At 41.7% G+C, this 21,400-nt stretch overlaps 1 protein-coding gene across 1 annotated transcript; it reads right to left on the bottom strand.

Moving 5' to 3' along the window:
• Positions 1-13,183: 13,183 nt before the first annotated feature.
• Positions 13,184-16,908, bottom strand: LOC308282947 (zinc-binding protein A33; the record flags this gene model as incomplete). Its single annotated transcript, XM_080723336.1, has 5 exons — positions 13,184-13,728; positions 14,623-14,741; positions 14,830-14,852; positions 15,386-15,616; positions 16,519-16,908. The coding sequence occupies 5 exons, from the start codon at positions 16,906-16,908 to the stop codon at positions 13,184-13,186; spliced, it is 1,308 nt and encodes a 435-aa protein (XP_080579462.1).
• Between the last annotated feature and the right edge of the window lie 4,492 nt (positions 16,909-21,400).

Below are 21,400 nucleotides of genomic sequence, written 5' to 3'. Positions count from 1 at the left end.
AGTATGCATATACAGCCTCATTAGTCCAACAATAAGTCCAACATGAATTGCAGCCACATGTAAGTGTGCTATAAAGTCTCATGGCTTGCAGAGGCAGATCTGTGTGCTATCTCATGCATATATACGGTAAGCAGTGGTGTAAAAGTACACTGTTTTTTTTACCTAAGTAAAAGAATCAATACTGCAATATATACAAGTGAAAGTCTGGTAACAAAAAATTACTTGAGTAAAAGTACAAAATATCATTAAAGTACCAAAGGTAAAAGTATCCATTATGTAGAGTGTTGAAAATAGCCTTGGTTTAAATAGGGCTGAAGTCGTAAATGTATGTTTTGTAATAATAATTAAAATGCACAATGTAAATAATAACTTAAGTTTTCATATAATTGTAGTGGAGTAAATATTATTTGCCTCTGATATGTAGTGGAGTGGTAAAAGTAATGTATAGACAATGTAAAATATTCCAGTAAAGTAAAAACACATCAAAATGTTACTTGAGTACATCGTCGTGAAAACCTCGTATGTCCAAATACCGTTCGTTTTGTATTTACCATTTTGAAAATGATTTAGACTAGTGAAAACAGCCGATCTACAAGCACACAACGCCTCGCACCGCGAGGCGTTGTGTGCTTGTAGATCTGCTGTTTTCACTACTTTTGTGCGACGGCCTTGTATGATGACGCAGGGCTTTACTTTGGGAAAGAACGTACACATTTTAAACTTGGAGATACAAGGTTTCTGCCCGACAGTGAGTACATGTTACATTAGTTTCCACCACTGGTTCCGTCTGCTATATCTCATACACCTATGGGGTAATTAAAACCCTCACTTTAAATAACTGTGAGGGCCCGAGGTTCAATGAATCCACACGACTTCTCTGGCTGCAAGGTCTATGTATATTAGTATAATCTGATTTTCAGTAGGAATTGAAGTTAAAAAAATCAAATGAATATACCCAGACCCTGCAAGTTAGGGTAATGAGAAGATCTGTGCTTCAGGCACGTGCACACATAGACGTCAAAGGGGGCTCGAGCTCCTGCCCTTTTATCCATCTGTAAAAAGTGCCCTCTCCAGACCATGAATGCCGTTTTTACTATGGTGAAAGAAATGCAAACTTTCAGCCGCTGCCTCTCTAACATTCTCTGCACGTCCCTGCTGTGCTTTATGATGTAGATAGAAGGTTAAATGTTAATGAAAGCCTGAGAACTGAGGGGCTGTGGCTGTGCAAGAGTGTGGCTGTGGGACTCACATTTATTAAAGAGCAAATATAATATTCTATAACGTATGCAACCCTTTCTCTCTCTCTCTCTCTCTCTCTCTCTCTCTCTCTCTCTCTCTCTCTCTCTCTCTGTCTTCTTTAATTACTTTTTGTCCTTCCTTTTACCCATCTATCTTCACTGAATGCTCTCTCTCTTTGTTTAATAATGTTCTTCCATCTTCTGTCTGAGACAGCAGGCCTTTGTGATTGATTATGCTTTCAGACGGATATCTGCTTTAAAAATAAAAATGTTTCAGTCCTGTTTCTAATACCGGTTCACTCTCTCTCTCTCAACCATTATGACGACGCAAATAGGGTTCTGCTATGGAAGATTTAATCTCCAGCAGTCATTACATCGAAAAAAGGAAAAGGGCTGAAAAACAACAACAAGCACTGCAATAATAATGTGTACTGTAGGCTACAAAATATGTACATGACCATATGAGGAAGCATAGTAAGAACGCTTGTTCAAACCAACCAAGGTCATAGTCCTTATTGTAACAATTAGAACAGCATTAGCTGTCATTGAACCTTTGAATGGTGATTGTTTCCATTCACTGTTATTTTCACTGTCAATAGGTAAAATAGAGTACACGGCTTCAAGCTATAGGAGGGGATTGAAAATGTATCCATATATGTACAGTATGAGACAATCTAACATTTGAGGAAATGTGCCCTCTTAAAAATATAAGGATACCATAAGAGGAAATGTATTTATCATTAGAAAATAAAGAAAGAATCCATGCTAATTTGCCTCCAGTTAACAGAACTTTATTTTTGACCATTAAAGCAGCATTAACTGAACCATCGAAACGTGACCGACGTTTCCACTCATTGTTTTTAATTTGATATTACTGCGTTGAATTAGAAAAAGTAATAGAGGAAATTACATCTTCTAGTTTGGCTTACACACACGCTCTGCTTCTTACGCTCTGTGCATAATGTTGTTGTTTATAGCCTTCTCAGTCATCTCTAATGTGCAGTTGAATTTTTAAACCCACCATAGTTTCATATATACGTTTTTGTTTTTAATCACAATGTGTTTGTGCGCGCGCGTGCGTGCGTGCGTGCGTGCGTGCGTGTGTTGTGAGAGAGCGTGTTCGTGCAAAGGGGACATTTTATATTGAATTCAAGGGGATTAAACTGATTAATAAACGTCTCTCATAGAATTATAAATACAGACATAATAAGTGAGAGGACCCCAGCTAGAGTGAAGGTTTGAAGTGATGTTTTCACTTTTACCAGAACAGCAGCGCTACTTATAGAAGATCTACAAGCTCACAACGCGTCGCTTCGCCACACTTTGTGAGCTTGTAGATCTGCTATTTTCAGCGCGTGACACAATGCAAGTAAAATCCTGGCGTAACGCATAAATTTGATTCCAGAAGCCAGACCAGCCCACTGTCTAAAAGTAAAATCCTCAGAATGAATTTATACATTTGTAACTCGGAGATGGGCCCTAACAGTTCTTTAGGGATGTCTGTCTTGGCCAGGCCCTCACCATCCACGTGGAGCCTCTTCGCCAGATGTGGCACTTAGGTTGAGATCTCCTTGAGTAGCTGACAGTACACAGATGGGTGATCTGTTTGGTGTAAGTGCCAGCAGAGCAGCAGTATAACTTCTCCGTTGAATGATTGAACACGGACACAGTACTACTGGTACACACACTGTCAGTGCCACCCTTCTGTCACAGTTTAGTGTAAGCTTGAGCCTGGAGAACAAGAACACCTCAAGGCAGTGTCACTCGACCTTTTATACTAGGCAAATTTATTTCACAATTCAGCAACAAGGCAATTCAATGTGAACACAGAACAGCAAGCAAGGGAAACACAATTATACAATGACATAAAGATGCATAAAACAAAAGAAGTACAAGATTATAGATGTACACTTATGGCCATATATGGCCTACTTGTGTGCCAGCAGAGCGCGCAAGTACTGTGATCGTGATGAGTGCTGTCTGTATGTATGTGGGTGGGCAAGTTGGCACTCTGTCGAGGTGCTGTGGCGGTGACGTCACAGAGAACGCTGCTCCCTCATTGGCTAAAGGCCCTGCCTTTGTACAGATGGCCCGAAACAGACGGCACAGAACGCAGTACTTGCGCACTCTGCTGGTGCAAGAAATAAGAGCAGGGAGTTTGTTCCAGATATGTGGTGCATCAAAACTAAATGCTGCTTCCTCATGTTTATCTTTGGTAACAGGGACAGAAAGCAGGCTTTTCCCACATGACCTGAGAGGTCTGGATGGTTCACGATATCATACAAGATCAGCAATGTTTTAGTTTATTAAACACATACCTTTGCAGCCATATTAGTGACCACGAGGTAACCGATAAGTATTGTAGGCTAGATATAAAACATGATATTCTGGCAAGCAGATGACAGTTGTACATCAACAGTGACATCTTGTATACTTGGGGGCCTAGTATCTTGATAATGGAGAGCACATGGCTTCAGAAACGTATAGGCTATTACAAAGGTTAAGAGCTATTAAGTGTAGTTAATGTTACATAGATACTGGAATGTGTGACAAGCCTTGTGCATATAATATTACAGCACCCATTCCACCCATAAGTTGTTTTTGTTTGCATGGTTTTCCTCACAGTGGTGACGTACAGAAGCTCATGGATTCTCAGTATTTTCTCTCGCAATTGGCTATTTTACATTTGTGAGGAAGAACTTCTTATCAGACTTTTGAGATAACATCACACTTTGAGAAAGAAAACTCAGAGTTTAGAGATATTATACATAGTAAGGAAAGTTAGCCGAGTGTTAGACCAATCTGGGAACTAAATCTAAATCAATAGCTTTCTTCACAGATGTGTTCATAAAGGTGTCTACTATCACCTCTGAACTTTTTCAATCACAACTCCCTTTGGAAACTTCATGGTAGCCAATCAAAGTTGGGGGTATCCCGAGGGATAAAAAAAGAAAAAAAGAAAAGGCCAATATGAGTGTATGAGGTGTGTAATTAGGGTATTTTGGGGCTGCTGAATCCATTCCAACCATTAGTTATCAGCAAAAATGACTCCTTTGCCATAAAATAGGCCACACCTACTTTTGTGTGTCCACGAGACATATAATATTGGCAAAAAAAATGGTTGGAGTAGGGTTTGAATTCATGAAAACTATTCAAGATCAGGCGGGTAAGCGCACATCATGACACATAGGATAACATGATACAATCTGACAAGGAACACAAAAGGGTTTAAAACATAGGGACTAACAGCACACAGGTGAACCTGAATGACATGATTGGCTAAGCCTTAGCCAATTAGGCCTATTTTATGGCCAAGGAGTCATTTTAACTGAAAACTAATGGTTGGAATGGATTCAGCAGCCCAAAAATACCCTATTTACACACCCCATATGCTCATATTGTCTATTTCTTTATTTTCTCCCCTTTAATCCCAGGCCCAGGTATCCCGATACCCCCAACTTTGATTGGCTCCCACAAAGTTTCCGAAGGGAGTTGTGATTGAAAAGGTTCAGAGGTGATAGTAGACACATTTATGAACACATCTGTGAAGAAAGCTATTGATTTAGATTTAGTTCCCAGATTGCTCTAACACTCGGCTAACTTTCCCTTTCTAACAGGAGTAGTAAGAATTGCAAGGGGGGACAACAACGCAATTCAGGTCTTTGGAAATGTATTCAGTGTTGGAATTGAGGTTCCATAACATTGGTAGAAACAACAATCTATGCCGTGTCAGGAGATCTTAGTATAATTTGATTTTCAATTGGAATTGACTTTAAATCAAATCAGCCTGGAAGGGAGAGTTTTAGGATGGTGTTACTGAGTTCATTTGCAATCACTGCCGCTAGCTCACCTGAAAAAGAGAGAAGTCAAGTAAACAATCAAAAGTCGTGCTGTGTTTCACTTCACCTTATATTGATGTTTGTAGACGTAATCTCTTTTATTTAGTTTTGGATGAGATGCCGTGGGACAGAGGTGGTCTGCTCCACCCTCTCTCAGCCTTCTGCTCCAGCAGCCACAGTCTGACCCAGGGGTGTCGCATCAAATTCTGGGCCCAGGGTACAAGGATTCACTCACATTTTGTGCTTTAACTAATCTACAAGCTCACAGCGCGGCACCGAGTGCTGCGCTGCGAGCTTGTAGTCGTAGATCTGCTATTTTTGAAAAATCTTGAAAAAGTCTTTGAATATTTCAAATCCTTCCAAATCCTGTTTCTATGTCAGTGGTGCTCAAACTTTTTCATGTGAAGGACCCCCAAAATGATATGTATTTGGCTACGGACCTCCATCTCAAAATATTTAGTTCCAGGGAACATGCTTTGTTTCTTACAGAGACACAAAGATTCTACTCAACTTTGCGACAAAAACAAAACAAAAAAAACAATCTTTTTGGGGTTTAACTATCCCGTTAAGCCTGATTTACTATAAGCTTACGGCACGTCGCATCTGAATTTTTGGCACAGAACAACACCATTGAATGACTGAGCATAAATTGGACTTTGGGTAAATGGTGCATTTATATAGTGCCTTTATCCAAGGCGCTTTACAGAGATTGTGCATTACATTCACCCTTTCACAGTCACATTCATACCGATGGCGGAGGAAACCATGCAAGGCACCAACCTGCGCACCTGTAAGTAAGTAAGTAAGTAAATTTTATTTGTATAGCACTTTTCACAGAGATAGCTCACAAAGTGCTTGACATACATCAGAGAAAAATAATAATAATAATAATAATAATAAAAACAGGCAGAAAATAAGAAACAGAACAAAAACACAGAAATGTACAGTGCATGTTTGAAACAAAACAAAACAGGAGATACATTTCACACCCTGGAGGAAAAGCTCACTGACTTTCCCCAAAAGCATGCTGAAACAGTAGTGTTTTTAGCTGGTTCTTAAAAATGTCCACAGACTCTGCGGCTCTCAGGCCACGCGGAAGGGCATTCCAGAGTCTGGGCGCTACAGACTGAAAAGCTCTATCACCTTTGGTGATTAGCCTGGTTCGAGGAATGACCAGTAGACCCTGGTCAGCAGACCTTAGGGTCCTGCTGGGCACATATGGTTCTAGCAGGTCTGTCAGATATTCAGGTGCTTGGCCATGCAGGGCTCTAAAAGTGAGCACCAGGACCTTGAACTGAACTCTAAAGTTTACCGGAAGCCAGTGCAAGGAGGCCAGAATTGGTGTAATGTGACACCTTCTGCTGGACCTAGTTAACAGCCTTGCTGCAGTATTTTGTATGAACTGAAGGCGGTCTAAGGAAGTTTTATTGAGGCAGGTGAGAACTGAGTTGCAATAATCAAGGCGAGATGAAACAAAGGCATGGATAATCTTTTCTAGGTCGGAATGTGAAACAATTGATCTAAGTTTTGCAATATTCCTAAGGTGGAAAAAACAGGTACTTGTCACCGACTTTATATGAGAGTCGAGGTTCATGGCCTGATCGAACTTGACCCCAAGGTTCCTGATGTTGGAGCTTACATTTTTTGTGAGGGACCCCATAGAGCCAGCCACCCTTGCTGCAATGTCATCTGAAGCTACAATAAGTATCTCAGTTTTAGCCTCATTCAATTGGAGATAATTACTTGATAACCAGGCCTTAATAGCAGACAGACACAAATCATCAGGGCAGTCAGGGTTAAAAGACCAATACAGCTGAATATCATCCGCGTAAAAGTGGTAAGAGATGCCTTTAAAATAATTTATAATAAGTCCTAATGGGAGTAAATAAAGTGCAAATAAAATCGGACCAAGTACCGAGCCCTGGGGGACACCACATGTAAGGGGGACTGACTTAGAAACATGAGGGCCTAATGCTACTGAAAAACATCTGCCTGTAAGATAGGACTTGAACCAGTCAAGGGCACTTCCTGTAATACCCACACATTCCCTTAACCGGTTTGTCATGACATTGTAATCCACGGTGTCGAACGCAACACTAAGATCCAGTAACACAAGTATAGAGCATTTACCAGAATCAGCAGACATCAGTAAATCATTTGAAACTTTTAAAAGAGCAGTCTCCGTGGAATGTTTTTTGTGGAAACCAGACCAAATTTGTCATAAATATGGTGTTCAGTTAAAACAGATATAAGCTGGTTGGCTACTACTTTTTCTAAAATCTTTGACACAAAAGATAGCTTGGAGATAGGCCGATAGCTACTTGGTAATAAAACATCCAAGCTTGGCTTTTTTAAAAGTGGCTGAACTATTGCCTGTTTAAAGTAGGCAGGGACTTGGCCAGAAACGAATGATAAATTTATAATAGAGAGCAGGCAGGGACCAATAGTGCTAAAAACGTCCTTTAAAAGTGAGGTTGGGATGATATCTAAGGGACTAGAGGAGGTTTTTGTATTGCTCACTAGCTTTTCTAGGTCGTGGAGGGCAATAGGTGTAAAAGAATTTAAAATAGACTGGTGGTTTACAGATATGACTGGGATGGAGGAGGAGGGTACAATACCTGCCCTGACACTTTCAACCTTATTAACAAAAAATAGGAGGAATTCATGACAATCCTCAGCAGAGAAAATGGGGGCGACAGGAGTTTGCGGACTGACAATGGTGTTGATGGTGTCAAATAGAACTTTGGGGTTTTGTTTGCTAGAGGAAATTAGATTTGTGAAATAGGTAGCTCTCGCCTCTTTTGTCACACTGTTTAAATCAATTAGAAGTTGCTTTAGATGAAGTCGGTGTGCGTCCCGCTTTGTGGTCTTCCATTTGCGCTCAGCACACCGACAAGTTCGTCTCAAACGACGGATATCCTCATTTATCCAGGGAGAGGAGTTTAAAGTGCGAACAGTGCGGGATTTAAAAGGAGCAACAGAATCTAAAATGTTAGAACAGTGCAGGTTAAAATCATGAACTAAAATCTCAATGTCGCCATTTTCAGTCACTGATGGCACCACACTGCTACCAAAGGCAGCGGAAAATGTTTCTGCTGAGCGCTCATTAAGCATGCGCAACCTCTTTACTTGCTTAATGACCATAGTGTCAGTCTTAAAAACAATGTTAAAACATATGCATTTGTGATCAGTAAAAGTCTTGTCCTCATACACAATGTTATCAATATCTAGGCCAAGAGTAAAAACAAGGTCAAGTGTATTTCCCTTTTCGTGCGTATAGGGCCTGACACATGTTGGACTAAATTAAAAGATTCTGTGATACTGATAAAATTGGTAGCAAAATTGTCATGACAGTTATTTATGTGTAAATTAAAATCTCCCAATAAAACTACACCTGGAGCAACTAGGGGCTCAGAGTCTTGCTCAAGGACTCTTCGACACTAACTCTGGGGGAGCCCGGGATCGAACTGGGAACCCTTCGGGAACCCTCCATGTTCTAAGACGGCAACTCTATACCCTGAGCCACTGCCGCCCTGGGAAGGAGTATTGCTTGAATATTACCATTATGAGTACATTTAGGGTATAAAAGGGTGCCTGTCATGGACTGGTCCTTCCAGCATGCAGGAAGAACCTGTAGCCTATGCTGGTCCTTCCTTCCCCACATACACACCAACCATCCTCCAGTATCACAGAGTCATTAAGTGAAGCTTTTCCTCCAGGGGCTAACTGGGTCATTCCCCTTCTTCCAGAGTGTAGACACTGTGTGGTAACCTTTCTCTGAAAACCATGTACTGATTGGACAGACGGTTTGCACCTTCCTTCACACTGTTAGGGAGAGGGGAAAAAAACCTTTCTATTCCAATTATCAAACATCTGAACTATATCTCTCTACTGCCGCCTGTGGCCCAACACAGTTAAGAGACAAATCAGAATGTATGTCCATGTCCATCTCTCTCTCTGCCCTCTGTCTCTGCAACCCTGTCTATGTTGTGGTCCCTTCCTGTCAATCATTTCAACTCACAAGTGGTTTATTGGCATTGGTTGTCAAAATGAAACCACATTTCACAATAGCCATCACAGAAATGCTGTATTTAACTTAACAATGACATCAAATTCAATACAGATAACTTACCTAATCAAAACTGTGTATACATTATTGTCCATCTGTATGAAATAAGGTTTAGTTCAAAGTTGACTCAAATCTCTGTGTGTGTGTGTGTGTGTGTGTGTGTGTGTGTGTGTGTGTGTGTGTGTGTGTGTGTGTGTGTGTGTGTGTGTGTGTGTGTGTGTGTGTGTGTGTGTGTGTGTGTGTGTGTGTGTGTGTGTGTGTGTGTGTGTGTGTGTGTGTGTGTGTGTGTGTGTGTGTGCGTGCGTGCGTGCGTGCGTGCGTGTCTCCCCTCTACCCCCTCCATACCTTTTACACGTGACCCAGTAAGTGTCATTGTTTTCACACGGGAACAGAACATTGGGTTCCACTTATCTACGTAGAGGGCCAATCCAATTAACCAACCTGTAAAATAATCAATACCAATAATCTCTGACAGACACTCACAGAAGGACCTTTCACACTGAGAAACAGCGTTTCCCCCACTTCCAATTGTTCTATAATGAACAATATATACTGTGTGATTCAGTTCACACTCAGTGCAGGCTTTTATATTCCACTGTGTGCACTGAACACAAATGTGATACAGTGTCTAATAATTGTAAATGCATAAAACATGTGACACACACGTCGCATGCGATATAGCTTCAAAAATCTAGACCCATGCAAAACACATCCATGCCATCTAAGAAGAAAAAGCAGCATATGGATGACATTCGCTCTTAGACAGTCGATAGTGTTTTGTTGAAAAGAAGCATAGATTAGATGCTATCAACGGCAGGGACGTGCAGAGAATGTTAGAGAGGCAGGGGCTGAAATTTCTAAAGACCCTTTGGTGGAAATATCGAAAATAGCAGACCTCCAAGCTCACAACGTAGAGGTCGGCTATTTTCAGTGCTTGATACCACACTGAACTAAGCATATAATCAAGTGAATACTGGAGATGATATGTACAGCATGGATTTTCTACGCAGAGAGGGGCAATTATTTTAACATAAGATGCTGCATTCAAGTTCAGGAGAGTTTGGACAAGGCAATTCTATTGAATGCTGCCTTCAGGTATGGCATGGAAAGGGAGCATTTGCATTTCTTTCACCATAGTACTAAAAACTGCATTCATGGTCTGGAGAGGGCACTTTTTACAGACTGATAAAAGAGTGACGGGCTGAGTGTCAATGACATATGTATATCGCTGCAGCCCGCAGGCAATGGTGTAAAGTAACTAAGTACATTTACTCAAGCACTGTACTTCAGTACAATTTTGAGGTACTTTAACGTGGGCGAGCGTGTTTTGTGGCGAGTGTTCAGGTTACCCTCCATCATCCATCACATATTTAATTTGCTGTCCTGTTTACAGTCCTCCTCAAATACATCACTGTCAATGTGCAGAGCAGAGGACATATGAATGCACCCAGTAGTTGTACAACTTTCACTTCCATCTGTAGGCCTTCTAGTTAGTGTCTACATGCAGAATGGGAACTTTGCCATGTTGATGCAGAGCTAGCTGTCACTTTATCCTGCTATGAAACGCATTGTACTTTTTCAAAAGGCTGGTCCATCGTCCATGTCCGTGTGCACAGTTGTGGATCCCTGGGGAGAATCCACTGACAATGAGTAATACCAAGATGCCCTTACACTGTAATGTTATTCTTTCTGGTGCACGTCCCACACAGCTCATATTAGAGCAGACATATTTATTCCTCAGCATAATTTGCTGAGGTGTGAAACAAGGACAGAATCTAATAATGAAAGCAACAACTGGTGGTCTCCTGTCAATGTTTTTAACAAGTCACTAGATGTGTAGTTCATGCACGAAGCTGCCGAACACAATGCAATGTTCAGTAGCCGAACAAAGATTTGATGTTTGACTCCAAATCTGGGCAAGGTCTGATGATCCGGATCAGAGCAGATGTGTTTTTGAAATATTTAAAGTTTGATATTTCAAACACACACACACACACACACACACACACACACACACACACACACACACACACACACACACACACACACACACACACACACACACACACACACACACACACACACACACACACACAAAGGGTCAGCTATCATCAACATACGGTATTTCTTTGAAGGAGCCTCATGCATCATACGTAGATATGCCTCCCATGCGATGCAAATCTGTGCAAGTGCAACTAATGTTTGTTATCGTAAGTTGACCTTATATACCTAACCTGGGCTGACCCTGAGCAACTCTCAGATGTCCTGTATGGGATTGGGGACTAAGTAACAAAACAAATGTGTGCCCTTTTTTGTTTAATTACAATACTGAATGAATGATTTCCTAAATGTGACTGTGAGTAAACATGGAGACGAACTGCATGCACACATAGCACTTTGAAGCCTCCTGTCATAAGACTGATATAACATCATAAACATGTCACAAGACTTTGTGACAAATAGCAAATTTACAAATAACAAATATCATGTGCCTTCAGATGCTAGAGTTAGTTAATGAAGGACCTGGCAATTATTACACGGACCTGTAGGCCAACTACTAATGGTAATAAGTCAATAAAAAAACAAAGTGTCTGCACACGTGTATAGCCAAAGTGCTAATATTTATTCAGCAACAACTTCCAGCCACTCATTTACCTGTCCGTTTGGGGAAACTGCCCTTCCTCCCCGAGAGCTGTGTCAAAAGGTGCTCTTTGTGTACCAAAAAGGAGGAGAATAACACCCTGTCTTCCATTATAGCACCGTCTGCATAAAGTCATAAAGGTTTAAATATCATATGTAGGCCATACACATGCTGCACAACAAGGATACAAATGCATGGTTCACAGATCTTTTGTATTTTATTAAATTTTTTACACTTTAGTAAACAAATACAAATTTGGACATATCTTTTTTTAATGATGAGGTTGAGAGAACAAAAGCTTTGCTTTTGTCTATGATCCATTTTAGAACATTTTTAGCCTACATGATTGAGACACACAAGCCTATATAAAAGTAGCCTATATTTCTTTCAATTAAATAATGATTTCATTCATCCACTGAAATGGCCATTGCATTGATCCTTTAAATTGATTCTGCAATCCCTTGCTGGCAACATCCCTCCAGCCACCACTGGATCTGAATTAGGAAGTACTAGGCTGCCATCATGTGTACAATATGAGTACAACATGAAGGAAAGGAAAGACTAAACAACAGTAGCAAAACCTTCCAATGTTACATCCAGTCCTGGGAAGTAACTAAGTACATTTACTCTACTTTACTGGGGTATTTCGAAATTTTCAATACTTTTACTACTCCTTTAAGTATATTTTGATGCTGATACATTTGTACTTTTACTCAAGTACATTTTGAATACCAGACTTTCACTTACAATGAGTATTTAACTTAAATAAAAAATGTATACGTTTTCTTCCACCACAGGCTACATCACTTAACAACTTAAACCTTATACTTTGTTGACCGGGCTCCTTAAAGGTCTATACTTGGCCCCTCTGTTTTACCCCTACAACAAACTCTTCAACGAAAATAGCCAAGCTTGTAGATCTGCAATTTTCCACAATTTTCTGTAAATGCCTAAGTTTAAGTAAGGGGTTACAACAAGCAATTATCCACTACCTTTTTGGAATTCATTTGATTGTGCTTACCTTTCCTGATAAAGTGAATATGATTGCTGTCCGGGTAATGTGAGGCCAATGGTGTAATAGTATTGTACTGTACCTACAATTCTTCATTCAATTTGTACAAGGTGACATGCTTTTTTAAAGACTGCAGCATTGAGTTGACAGTTTCTAAAGATTTTTTGGGCTTTCCCTTTTTCTGCCTTTATTGATAGGTGTACAGTAGGCTGACAGGAAACGGGGAGAGAGATGGGGGGGTGACACGCAGCAAAGGTCGTCGGCATCGGGACTTGAACCTGCGACGCTGCAAGGGCTGGATTACCAGCCTAGATGCCTGGACCACTACCCTGTGGCCCAGGCCTTGACTTGACAGTTTATCAAAACATGACGCCAGTCATCCTCTCATCTATGCAACTTTGTGACAAACACATTCTCTGGGAGGATTTTGAGTGGATACGTGCTTTGCGTATAGAAATAGGGAAGCAATGTCTCCGTGAATTTGTGTGTAAACGAATAAAGGAGCGTATCATCAGCAGAGTCAAAGAAAGACACCGTGCCCTTGTCATAATCCAGCTTCACCTTGACTTGGCAGGGTTTCCTGGTCACCGCCAGGGGCGTCGGCGGGGAGGTCATGGCTCTGAGCTCTCCGTCTCGTAAACACAGGGTCCAGAAGCCGTTCTCGGGTCGGGCAGAGACCTCCACGTCCCTCGGGGCGGACGCAGAGGCCACGCCCAGGAGCCAATCGTGGTTGTTTCCCGTTTCCACAATCCAGCGGTGATGACTTCCTGAGCGCAGGGCGGTCGTGCCCACCACCTCGGCGCTGACATGGAAGCGCTCTGGATTGTTGGGGAAGCAGAGGGGCTGGCCGCCGGAGTAGTGCAGGGACGTGAGATCATCGGACAGGATGAGGCATGGGTGTGCTGTATTTGGGTCCAATGTCAAGGGGGCTAGGAGGGGAGGGAGGGAGACGGTCAGTGATGGAACAAGCACTCACATTTTTCACTTATAAGCAGGGACGGCCTTAACAATCTGGAGGCGGAAACTTACCAAAGGCCGCCACTGCTTATAAGTGAAAGTATAAATACCCTGTTGTAGAAATAGTCTGTTACAGGTGTGGTATTCAAGAATTTGTAAAAAACGTATTGGCATCAAAGTGTACTTTAAAGTAAAACTACTCGTTATGCAGAAGGTCCTTTGAAAATAGCGGATCTACAAGCTTGTAGCTTGTAGATTGGCAATTTTCAAATTGCCAAAGTATTTAGGTCTGAAGTGGTTTTGTAATAAAAATCTAAACCTACAAAGTAACTGGTAACTAAAGTTTTCAAATAATTGTAGTGGATTAAGGTACAATATTTGCCTTTGAGATGTAGTGGAGTAGAAGTAAAATGAATGAAAATTGTACTTAAGGACAGTACTTTGCACATATATTCTGAAGGGTTTGCCTTATATCATCTTACTATTTTAACCAATGCAATTTACTTGAATACATTACTATCAGTATCACCTCCACCAAATTGTATTTTTAGGCTATACGTGTACCTTATTTTCCGGACTATAAGGCGCACTTAAAAGCCTTTAATTTTCTCAAAAAACTACAGTGCGCCTTATAGCCCAGTGCGCCTTATATATGGATCATTCATTGACATTGACATTCCCTTTAGCACAGCTCCATCTGTTGGATGCATAACGCAACAGTAGCGTCTATTATGTGCGCCTTATAGTCCGGTGCGCCTTATATATGAAAACAGTTCGAAAATAGACCATTCATTGACAGTGCGCCTTATAGTCCGGTGCGCCTTATAGTCCGGTGCGCCTTATAGTCCGGAAAATACTGTACTCACTGTATTGAATATGGTCGTGCATTTTCTCCCAGATTCTGTACTTGAGGTTGCACAGATGCTTCGACACGTCAATCAGTGAGCCGGGCATATTCTCTGAGCCGTGTTTCATGCTGTTGCCTCTGTAATGACAATTCATCCTGCATTGAAATGTTTTTCTCAATGACATAGCATATCAGATTTTAAGAAGATTCATGAAAAACTACATACCTCTTAAGTGTGGCTTTGAAGTTCTGCAAAAAGCAAAGATACTGTCAAGTTGGGAAGATTGTTTGAAAAGTAATTGTGAAGTTTGTGTACAGGGGCGTCACAAGGGGGGGGTGGGGGTTGGGACTGAGTTATTAGGGCCCAAGGGGCCTTAATTATTTTATATACTTTAGCTATTGAAAAATAGCAGATATGCAAGCTCACAGCGCAGCACCGAGTGCCGCGCTGCGAGCTTGTAGATCTGCTATTTTTGAAAAGTTGTGAAAATGTGTGCAAATCTTTGAATGTATGTATTTTTTAAGCGAACATTTGTAACTAAAACTTTGCTTCTGGGGGGTCCCTGGAACTAAATATTTTGAGATGGCGTGGCACTCGGTGCCGCACTGTGAGCTTGTATATCTGCTATTTTTCAATAGTTAAAGCACAAACTAGTGTAATAATACGTTCCCAGTCTAAATGGGTGAAGAACATTCATGGGGGGCCCGCAGTGAATCCTTGTACCCAGGGCCCGGAATTTGGTGCGACACCCCTGTTTGTGTAAATATCCTGCGGTGCTAACCTGCATATAGATCATGTCATCGGCTCTCAGCTTCTCCTCCAGGGTTTGGATGGTTTCAGTGAGAGACAGTATCTCTGCCGCAGTCTCTGACATCTTGTCCTTCGTTGCTGTGATCTTCTCCTCTGCTTCCATTTTCAGGGCGGCCAATTTGACCGACTCTTCTTCATAGAGAGCTTGGTGGAGTTGCTCAAATTGGTTCTTGATTAATCTCTGTGTTTCCAGTGCCTGGTTCTAAGGGAGTGAAAAGTTAAATGTGACTGAGATAAAAATTTGCAATTATTTTTGCACTGAATGTAAGACATATAAAAAAAAGATACCTTTATGTGACTGAGAATGGCCCCAGAGTTCCTTTGAATTCTACTGAGGTTTTTAAGTTGATCTTGCAGGTTCTCCAAGGTTGTGGTGACTTCATCCTGAAAATAAATTAATGAGATTAACCACATGAATCCTGATAGGTGAAGAAACAACACAGATTGCAGATCTACAATCTCACGCATTATGTCACGACACGCTGTGAGCTTGCACATCTGCAATTATCAGCAAAGAGATTTGGGTGGAGATGGAAAAAAGGAGGGGGCCCAGTACAGAGTAGATCCCCGCGGGACCCCTGTCAATAGATCATTCATGGGTATAGTATAGCCAATAAGCCTCCTCATCATAAGTATATAATTATAATCAGATCAGCACCAATTTTCTCAAAGGTACATACAGTACAGTACACATACTGTACTTATACCGGACAAACTGCATTCCAGCCTTCAGGGCCTACGCCAGGGTTCCCCAATAGGCGGCCCGCGGGCCAATTGCGGACCACGGGGGGCACACAACGCCTCGCGGTGCGAGGCGTTGTGTGCTTGTAGATCGGCTGTTTTCACTAGTTTATCATTTTTAAAATGATAAATGCAAAACGAACGGTTTTGGACATACAAGATTTTCACCCGACAACGACGATATCTGAACTGAGTAGCGGGAACGCCACCGTCGCCCCCTGCAATGTTGTGGCCCTCAGCTTGGTATCCTAGACATAATTTGGCCCTTGGGGAAAACTAATTGGGGAACCCTGGCCTACACCTTACGTTAGTTAGTCTGCGTTCATATTAGCAACAACACAATGTCACAGTGAGCTTCCTTACTTTACAATCCAGCGTTGTCTCCTCTATAGGAGCACAGTCGTGGTTCTTGTGCAGCTTGGAGGACTGGCACACCACACAGATGGGCTGTCTGTCCACCAGACAGAAGAGCTTGAGCTGCTCCCCGTGGAGGTCACAGACAGTGACCTCCTTTCCCGAGCTGTGCCTCCTATTCTTCACGTGGGCCTCGCAGAGGTTCTTCAGAGCCAGGTTGGACGGTGGACTGGACCGCGAGGCTTTCTTCCTGCATACCGGGCACTCACGCAGGCTTGAGGTCTCCCAACAGCGTTTCACGCAGCCCCTGCAGAAGCTGTGGCTGCATGACAGCAGAACAGGGTCTGTGAAGATGTCGTAGCATATGGGACATGAAAGATCCTCTTCTGGTAGAGACATGATCACCAACAGAGCCACTCCAGAGATTAAAGTCCTCAGGCTTTTTAACCTTGTTACATTCCTTTGTGAAAGATGTGAGAGTGATTCGGCACTCTCAGTAAAGCACTCTATTTTTTCTCTCCGTCTCAAACTAGGTTAATAGGAAAGCACCGGCCGGCTTTCCATTGTTCTTGACGTGAGTCAGTCAATAGTGCTTTTTAGTTTTCCTGTGTCTGCCTTCTGTGGGAATATGTCCCAACTAAAGAGCTGTGTGTGTGTGAGGCAGCATTGCATGCCCCTGGGAAACAGGAAGTAAAGCCCTATTGGTCGATGGCTGAATAACTTGTTAGAAACCTGTTGCATGTTTGGCATATATTCACACAGGATATATATAGGCCCTACATGTCAGTGTGTTTTGGTGTCTGTAGCATACTCACACGCTGCAATAGCACTGTTGAACACACACACACACACACACACACACACACACACACACACACACACACACACACACACACACACACACACACACACACACACACACACACACAGCATTTTTCATATGATGCGTGCTTACATTCTGTGTAATATACACTGCATCATGTACATTATACATGTCATACACAAACTACAGTCTCACAAACACTTCATTCCATACATTGCATATATTGCATATTGGTTGTCATTTACACAATTCACATCTTTCAGGTTTTTAAGGATGTTCTTCTTCCCCATTAAGGTAAGCTTTTGCATTGCTACATGTGTCATTTCTACATCTATATAACTGACATTGATGCAACAAAAAAACAAACATATAACTTGTTTTACTTTCACATCATCCCTGCTGGGCATGTCACACTATTCCTGCCTTTTCTGTTACCCCCTTTCTGCAGCTGCCATCACAATCTCTGCAACCTGGCTGGTGCAACTTCCTTTCATGGACAACTGCTTCTTCCCCATTGAGGTAAAGCTGTTGCATTGTAACATCTCATTTCTGATTAAGCTACATAACTCATCATCACAAACATCATTCTTACCACTTCACACCAATAACACTGTTGAATTAACTGGGAGTCTGAACCAGCTGTCATTTCTAAATTCCCTCCCCCATCAACTCATTGGCTCTGTTCCAATCAGATCTCTCGAACTCATGACATTTCTTTTAAAATTATGCCTCCACCTTCCTTGTGCCTCCACCTGTGCTATCTGTTCAGGTCCCCGACACCGCCTAGCAGCAGGCACCAACCAGGACAGGCCCTATCTACAGGGGACAGGCACCGAAGCCCTCTGCCTTCCATCAGACAGGGTCTGATCCAAGGCTTCTGATCCAATCCTCCAATGAGCCCCACACCAAATATTCTATTCACTCGTACAGTTTTGCAATAAATATAATTGCCTTCATTTTCTGTGGTGAAGTCTCTTTTAACTTTGAATATTAATGAAAGAAAACCATTGTTTTGACAAATCTGTGCTACCTGCCAGCGTTGGAACTTTATAGAGAAGTGTTTCTTCCTTATTGACCTAATACTGTTGCATTGTCACATCTGTCATTTCTCAATACTCTTAGATGATGCTTTACAAATACACTCTTACCTTTTCACATAACTACATGGTAACTTCAGCGTAACTTTGTCTATTTTTACACAATTATTGTACTCTTATTTCATGTTATCCACTGCTATTACAGTACATCTCTAAACCTGCCTACAGCAAAATATGCTGTGTATTCTATACAGACATCTATTGATCTCCATATTCAAATGTTCAATACGTTTACTTCTACTCCACTACATACCAGAGGCAAATATTGTACTTTTTACTCCACTACAATTATTTGAGAACTTTAGTTACTAGTTACTTTGTAGATTTAGATTATTATTACAAAACATACCACAAAACATAGCACTTCAGCCCTATATACGGCAGTATATATCAGGGGTAGAGTTGCCGTCTTAGAACACGGAGGGTTCCCGAAGGGTTCCCAGTTCGATCCCGGGCTCCCCCAGAATTAGTGTCGAAGAGTCCTTGAGCAAGACTCTGAACCCCTAGTTGTTCCCGATGAGCAGGTTGGAGCCTTGCATGGCTTCCTCCAACATCAGTGTAAATGTGTGTGTGTGTGTGTGTGTGTGTGTGTGTGTGTGTGTGTGTGTGTGTGTGTGTGTGTGTGTGTGCGTGTGTGTGTGAATGTAATACACAATCTCTGTAAAGCGCCTTGGATAAAGGCGCTATATAAATGCACCATTTATATACACATCTACAAGCTCACAATGCGTCGTGATCTGACACATTGTGAGCTTGTAGATCTGTTATTTTTTTATACATTTGAAAACTTGTGAAAAGAGACATTCTGTGTAAGGCGTACTTTCTACTTTTGATACTTTAAGTACATTTTGATGCCAATACTTTGGTACTTTTACTTGTAATGGAGTATTTCTACATTGCAGTATTGATACTTTTACTTAGGTAAAAGATTTGAGTACTTTTTCCACCACTGTTGGTGTGGATAAACAGCTCAAGGCTACATTGACATTCTAGTCTAGCCTAAATTAGAGCAATTTAGGGAGAGTTTCTATTACTCAGGCTAGCCTGTCAGTCCCAATATTTACATTACTTTTTCTCTTTCGGGGGAGTCATTCTGTAAAAGTTACTTTGGATAAGAGCGTCTTATGCCTATTGTAAACTGTATCCAAGGCCTAAATTTGAGAATACTTGCAAAAGAGCTGAAATAGCAATTGCGCATTACTATAATAGCTAATATAATCTATCTATAAATGCGAGAAGTCTCTGCGTGTCTGTCTGTCTGTGTGTCTGTAATCCGCGTATCTCGAGAACCGTTCGTCCCACCGGCTTCAGACTCGGCACGCGCGTTCCCCGCCGCGGCACGGAGTGCAGTGCCGGGTCTCGACCCGACCCGACGCACGGTTTTCCCGAACCGGCGCGAAACGTTCGGAATCTCCTTATGCGGGGTTGATTGTTGACATCAGGCTGTTCCGGAGGAAATCGGCGAAAGCTCTGACTCATTGTGACATCACTTCATAAAAGGCTCTGACATCACGTACGCCACATGAGTCAACAAAAAATCTCTGTGAGTGTGTATGTATGTATGTAATCCGCGTATCTCGAGAACCGTTCGTCCCACGGGCACGCGCGTTCTCCATATATGGGCATAAAATGAATGCCCCCATATATGGGCATAAAATGGATTGCAGACAGACAGATACAGATATATCCATATATGGACATAAATGGACAGAGGCAAACAGATGGTCAAAGATCTCCATATATGGGCATAAAATGGACACAGACAGACAGATACAGATATCTCCATATATGGGCATAAATGTACACAGGCAAACAGATGTTCAAAACGGGTCCTATGGGTATAATGAGGTTTGCATTAAAGGGGGAACCGGCACTGTGTCTGCAACACAGTTGGCACAGACAGATACTCCATATATGGGCATAAAATGGACGCAGATAGACAGATATCTTCATATATGGGCATAAAATGGACCCAGAACTATAACTGCAGTGATCTCCATATATGGACATAAAATGGACGCCGACAGACAGACAGACAGATACAGATATCTCCATATATGGGCATAAATGGACACAGGCAGACAGATGGTCAAAACGGGTCCTATGAAAACAGGTATAATGGGGTTTGCATTAAAGGGCGGGGCATTCATTCCCTATTTACATTGTTCCGAGTTGGCCAGGTCGCCGACTAGACGCTGGGCCGCCCCTTCTAGTAATATATAATTCTCCTAAATATATGATGACTGCTGTGCTAATGTGTCAGCCACAAGATCTCTGGATCTTTGTTTTAGTACCCATCCTTAAATGAATGAACTGATGATCCAATGCTAAGAATCTGTGGACTTTCTTTTTCCACATAATATTATAATGTTCTTATTTTGATCATAAGAACCGATAAATGAATGTCAGTCTCCAGGTTTTCCTCAAAATATGTATGACACTGATTTACTATGACACTATGGAACATTAGGAGGCTACCAGTACAGTGAGTGGATATAGGTGCGGCATCCTTTCTATCCTCCATCTCCACGGGCTGTGGTTCCTCCCTTCTCTCCTCCAGTCTTTGGTTACCATGGGGATGATGAATGACGTCAAGTTGCACTACCAACTCTTAGAGGCGGTGGACAGTGTTGCCATGTCTGCTTATTATAAGCGACTTTGGTCTTGTTTTTTTTTGGCTAAAGTTGCTTGTAAATATTTGTATAAATGTGTTTGTTTTTTTCCGCTTGTTTCTATAGTAGTTGCTTATTTGGGCTTGTTTTTAAAGTGTAGTTATTTGGGCTTGCTTCCATTTTTTTATTAAAACCAGAATAAACATTTGCATATCAAGGATTCCCAGATTAATGTAGGCCTATTTCTCAGCAGAGTCGCAGAACCACCTTCAGATTTATTTATTTCATTTTTGCGTGAGGAGGCTGTGTTTTTTTTACTTTAACTTTTTCATTTACTTTAGTCTCTTCTTTTCATTTTT

This window comes from Nannobrachium achirus, assembly GCF_963921795.1.
Source record: "Nannobrachium achirus genome assembly, chromosome: 4".
In the NCBI taxonomy this organism is placed as follows: domain Eukaryota; kingdom Metazoa; phylum Chordata; class Actinopteri; order Myctophiformes; family Myctophidae; genus Nannobrachium; species Nannobrachium achirus.
Note: the sequence above shows the minus strand (reverse complement) of the source record. Positions and strands in the feature narration are given on the sequence as shown.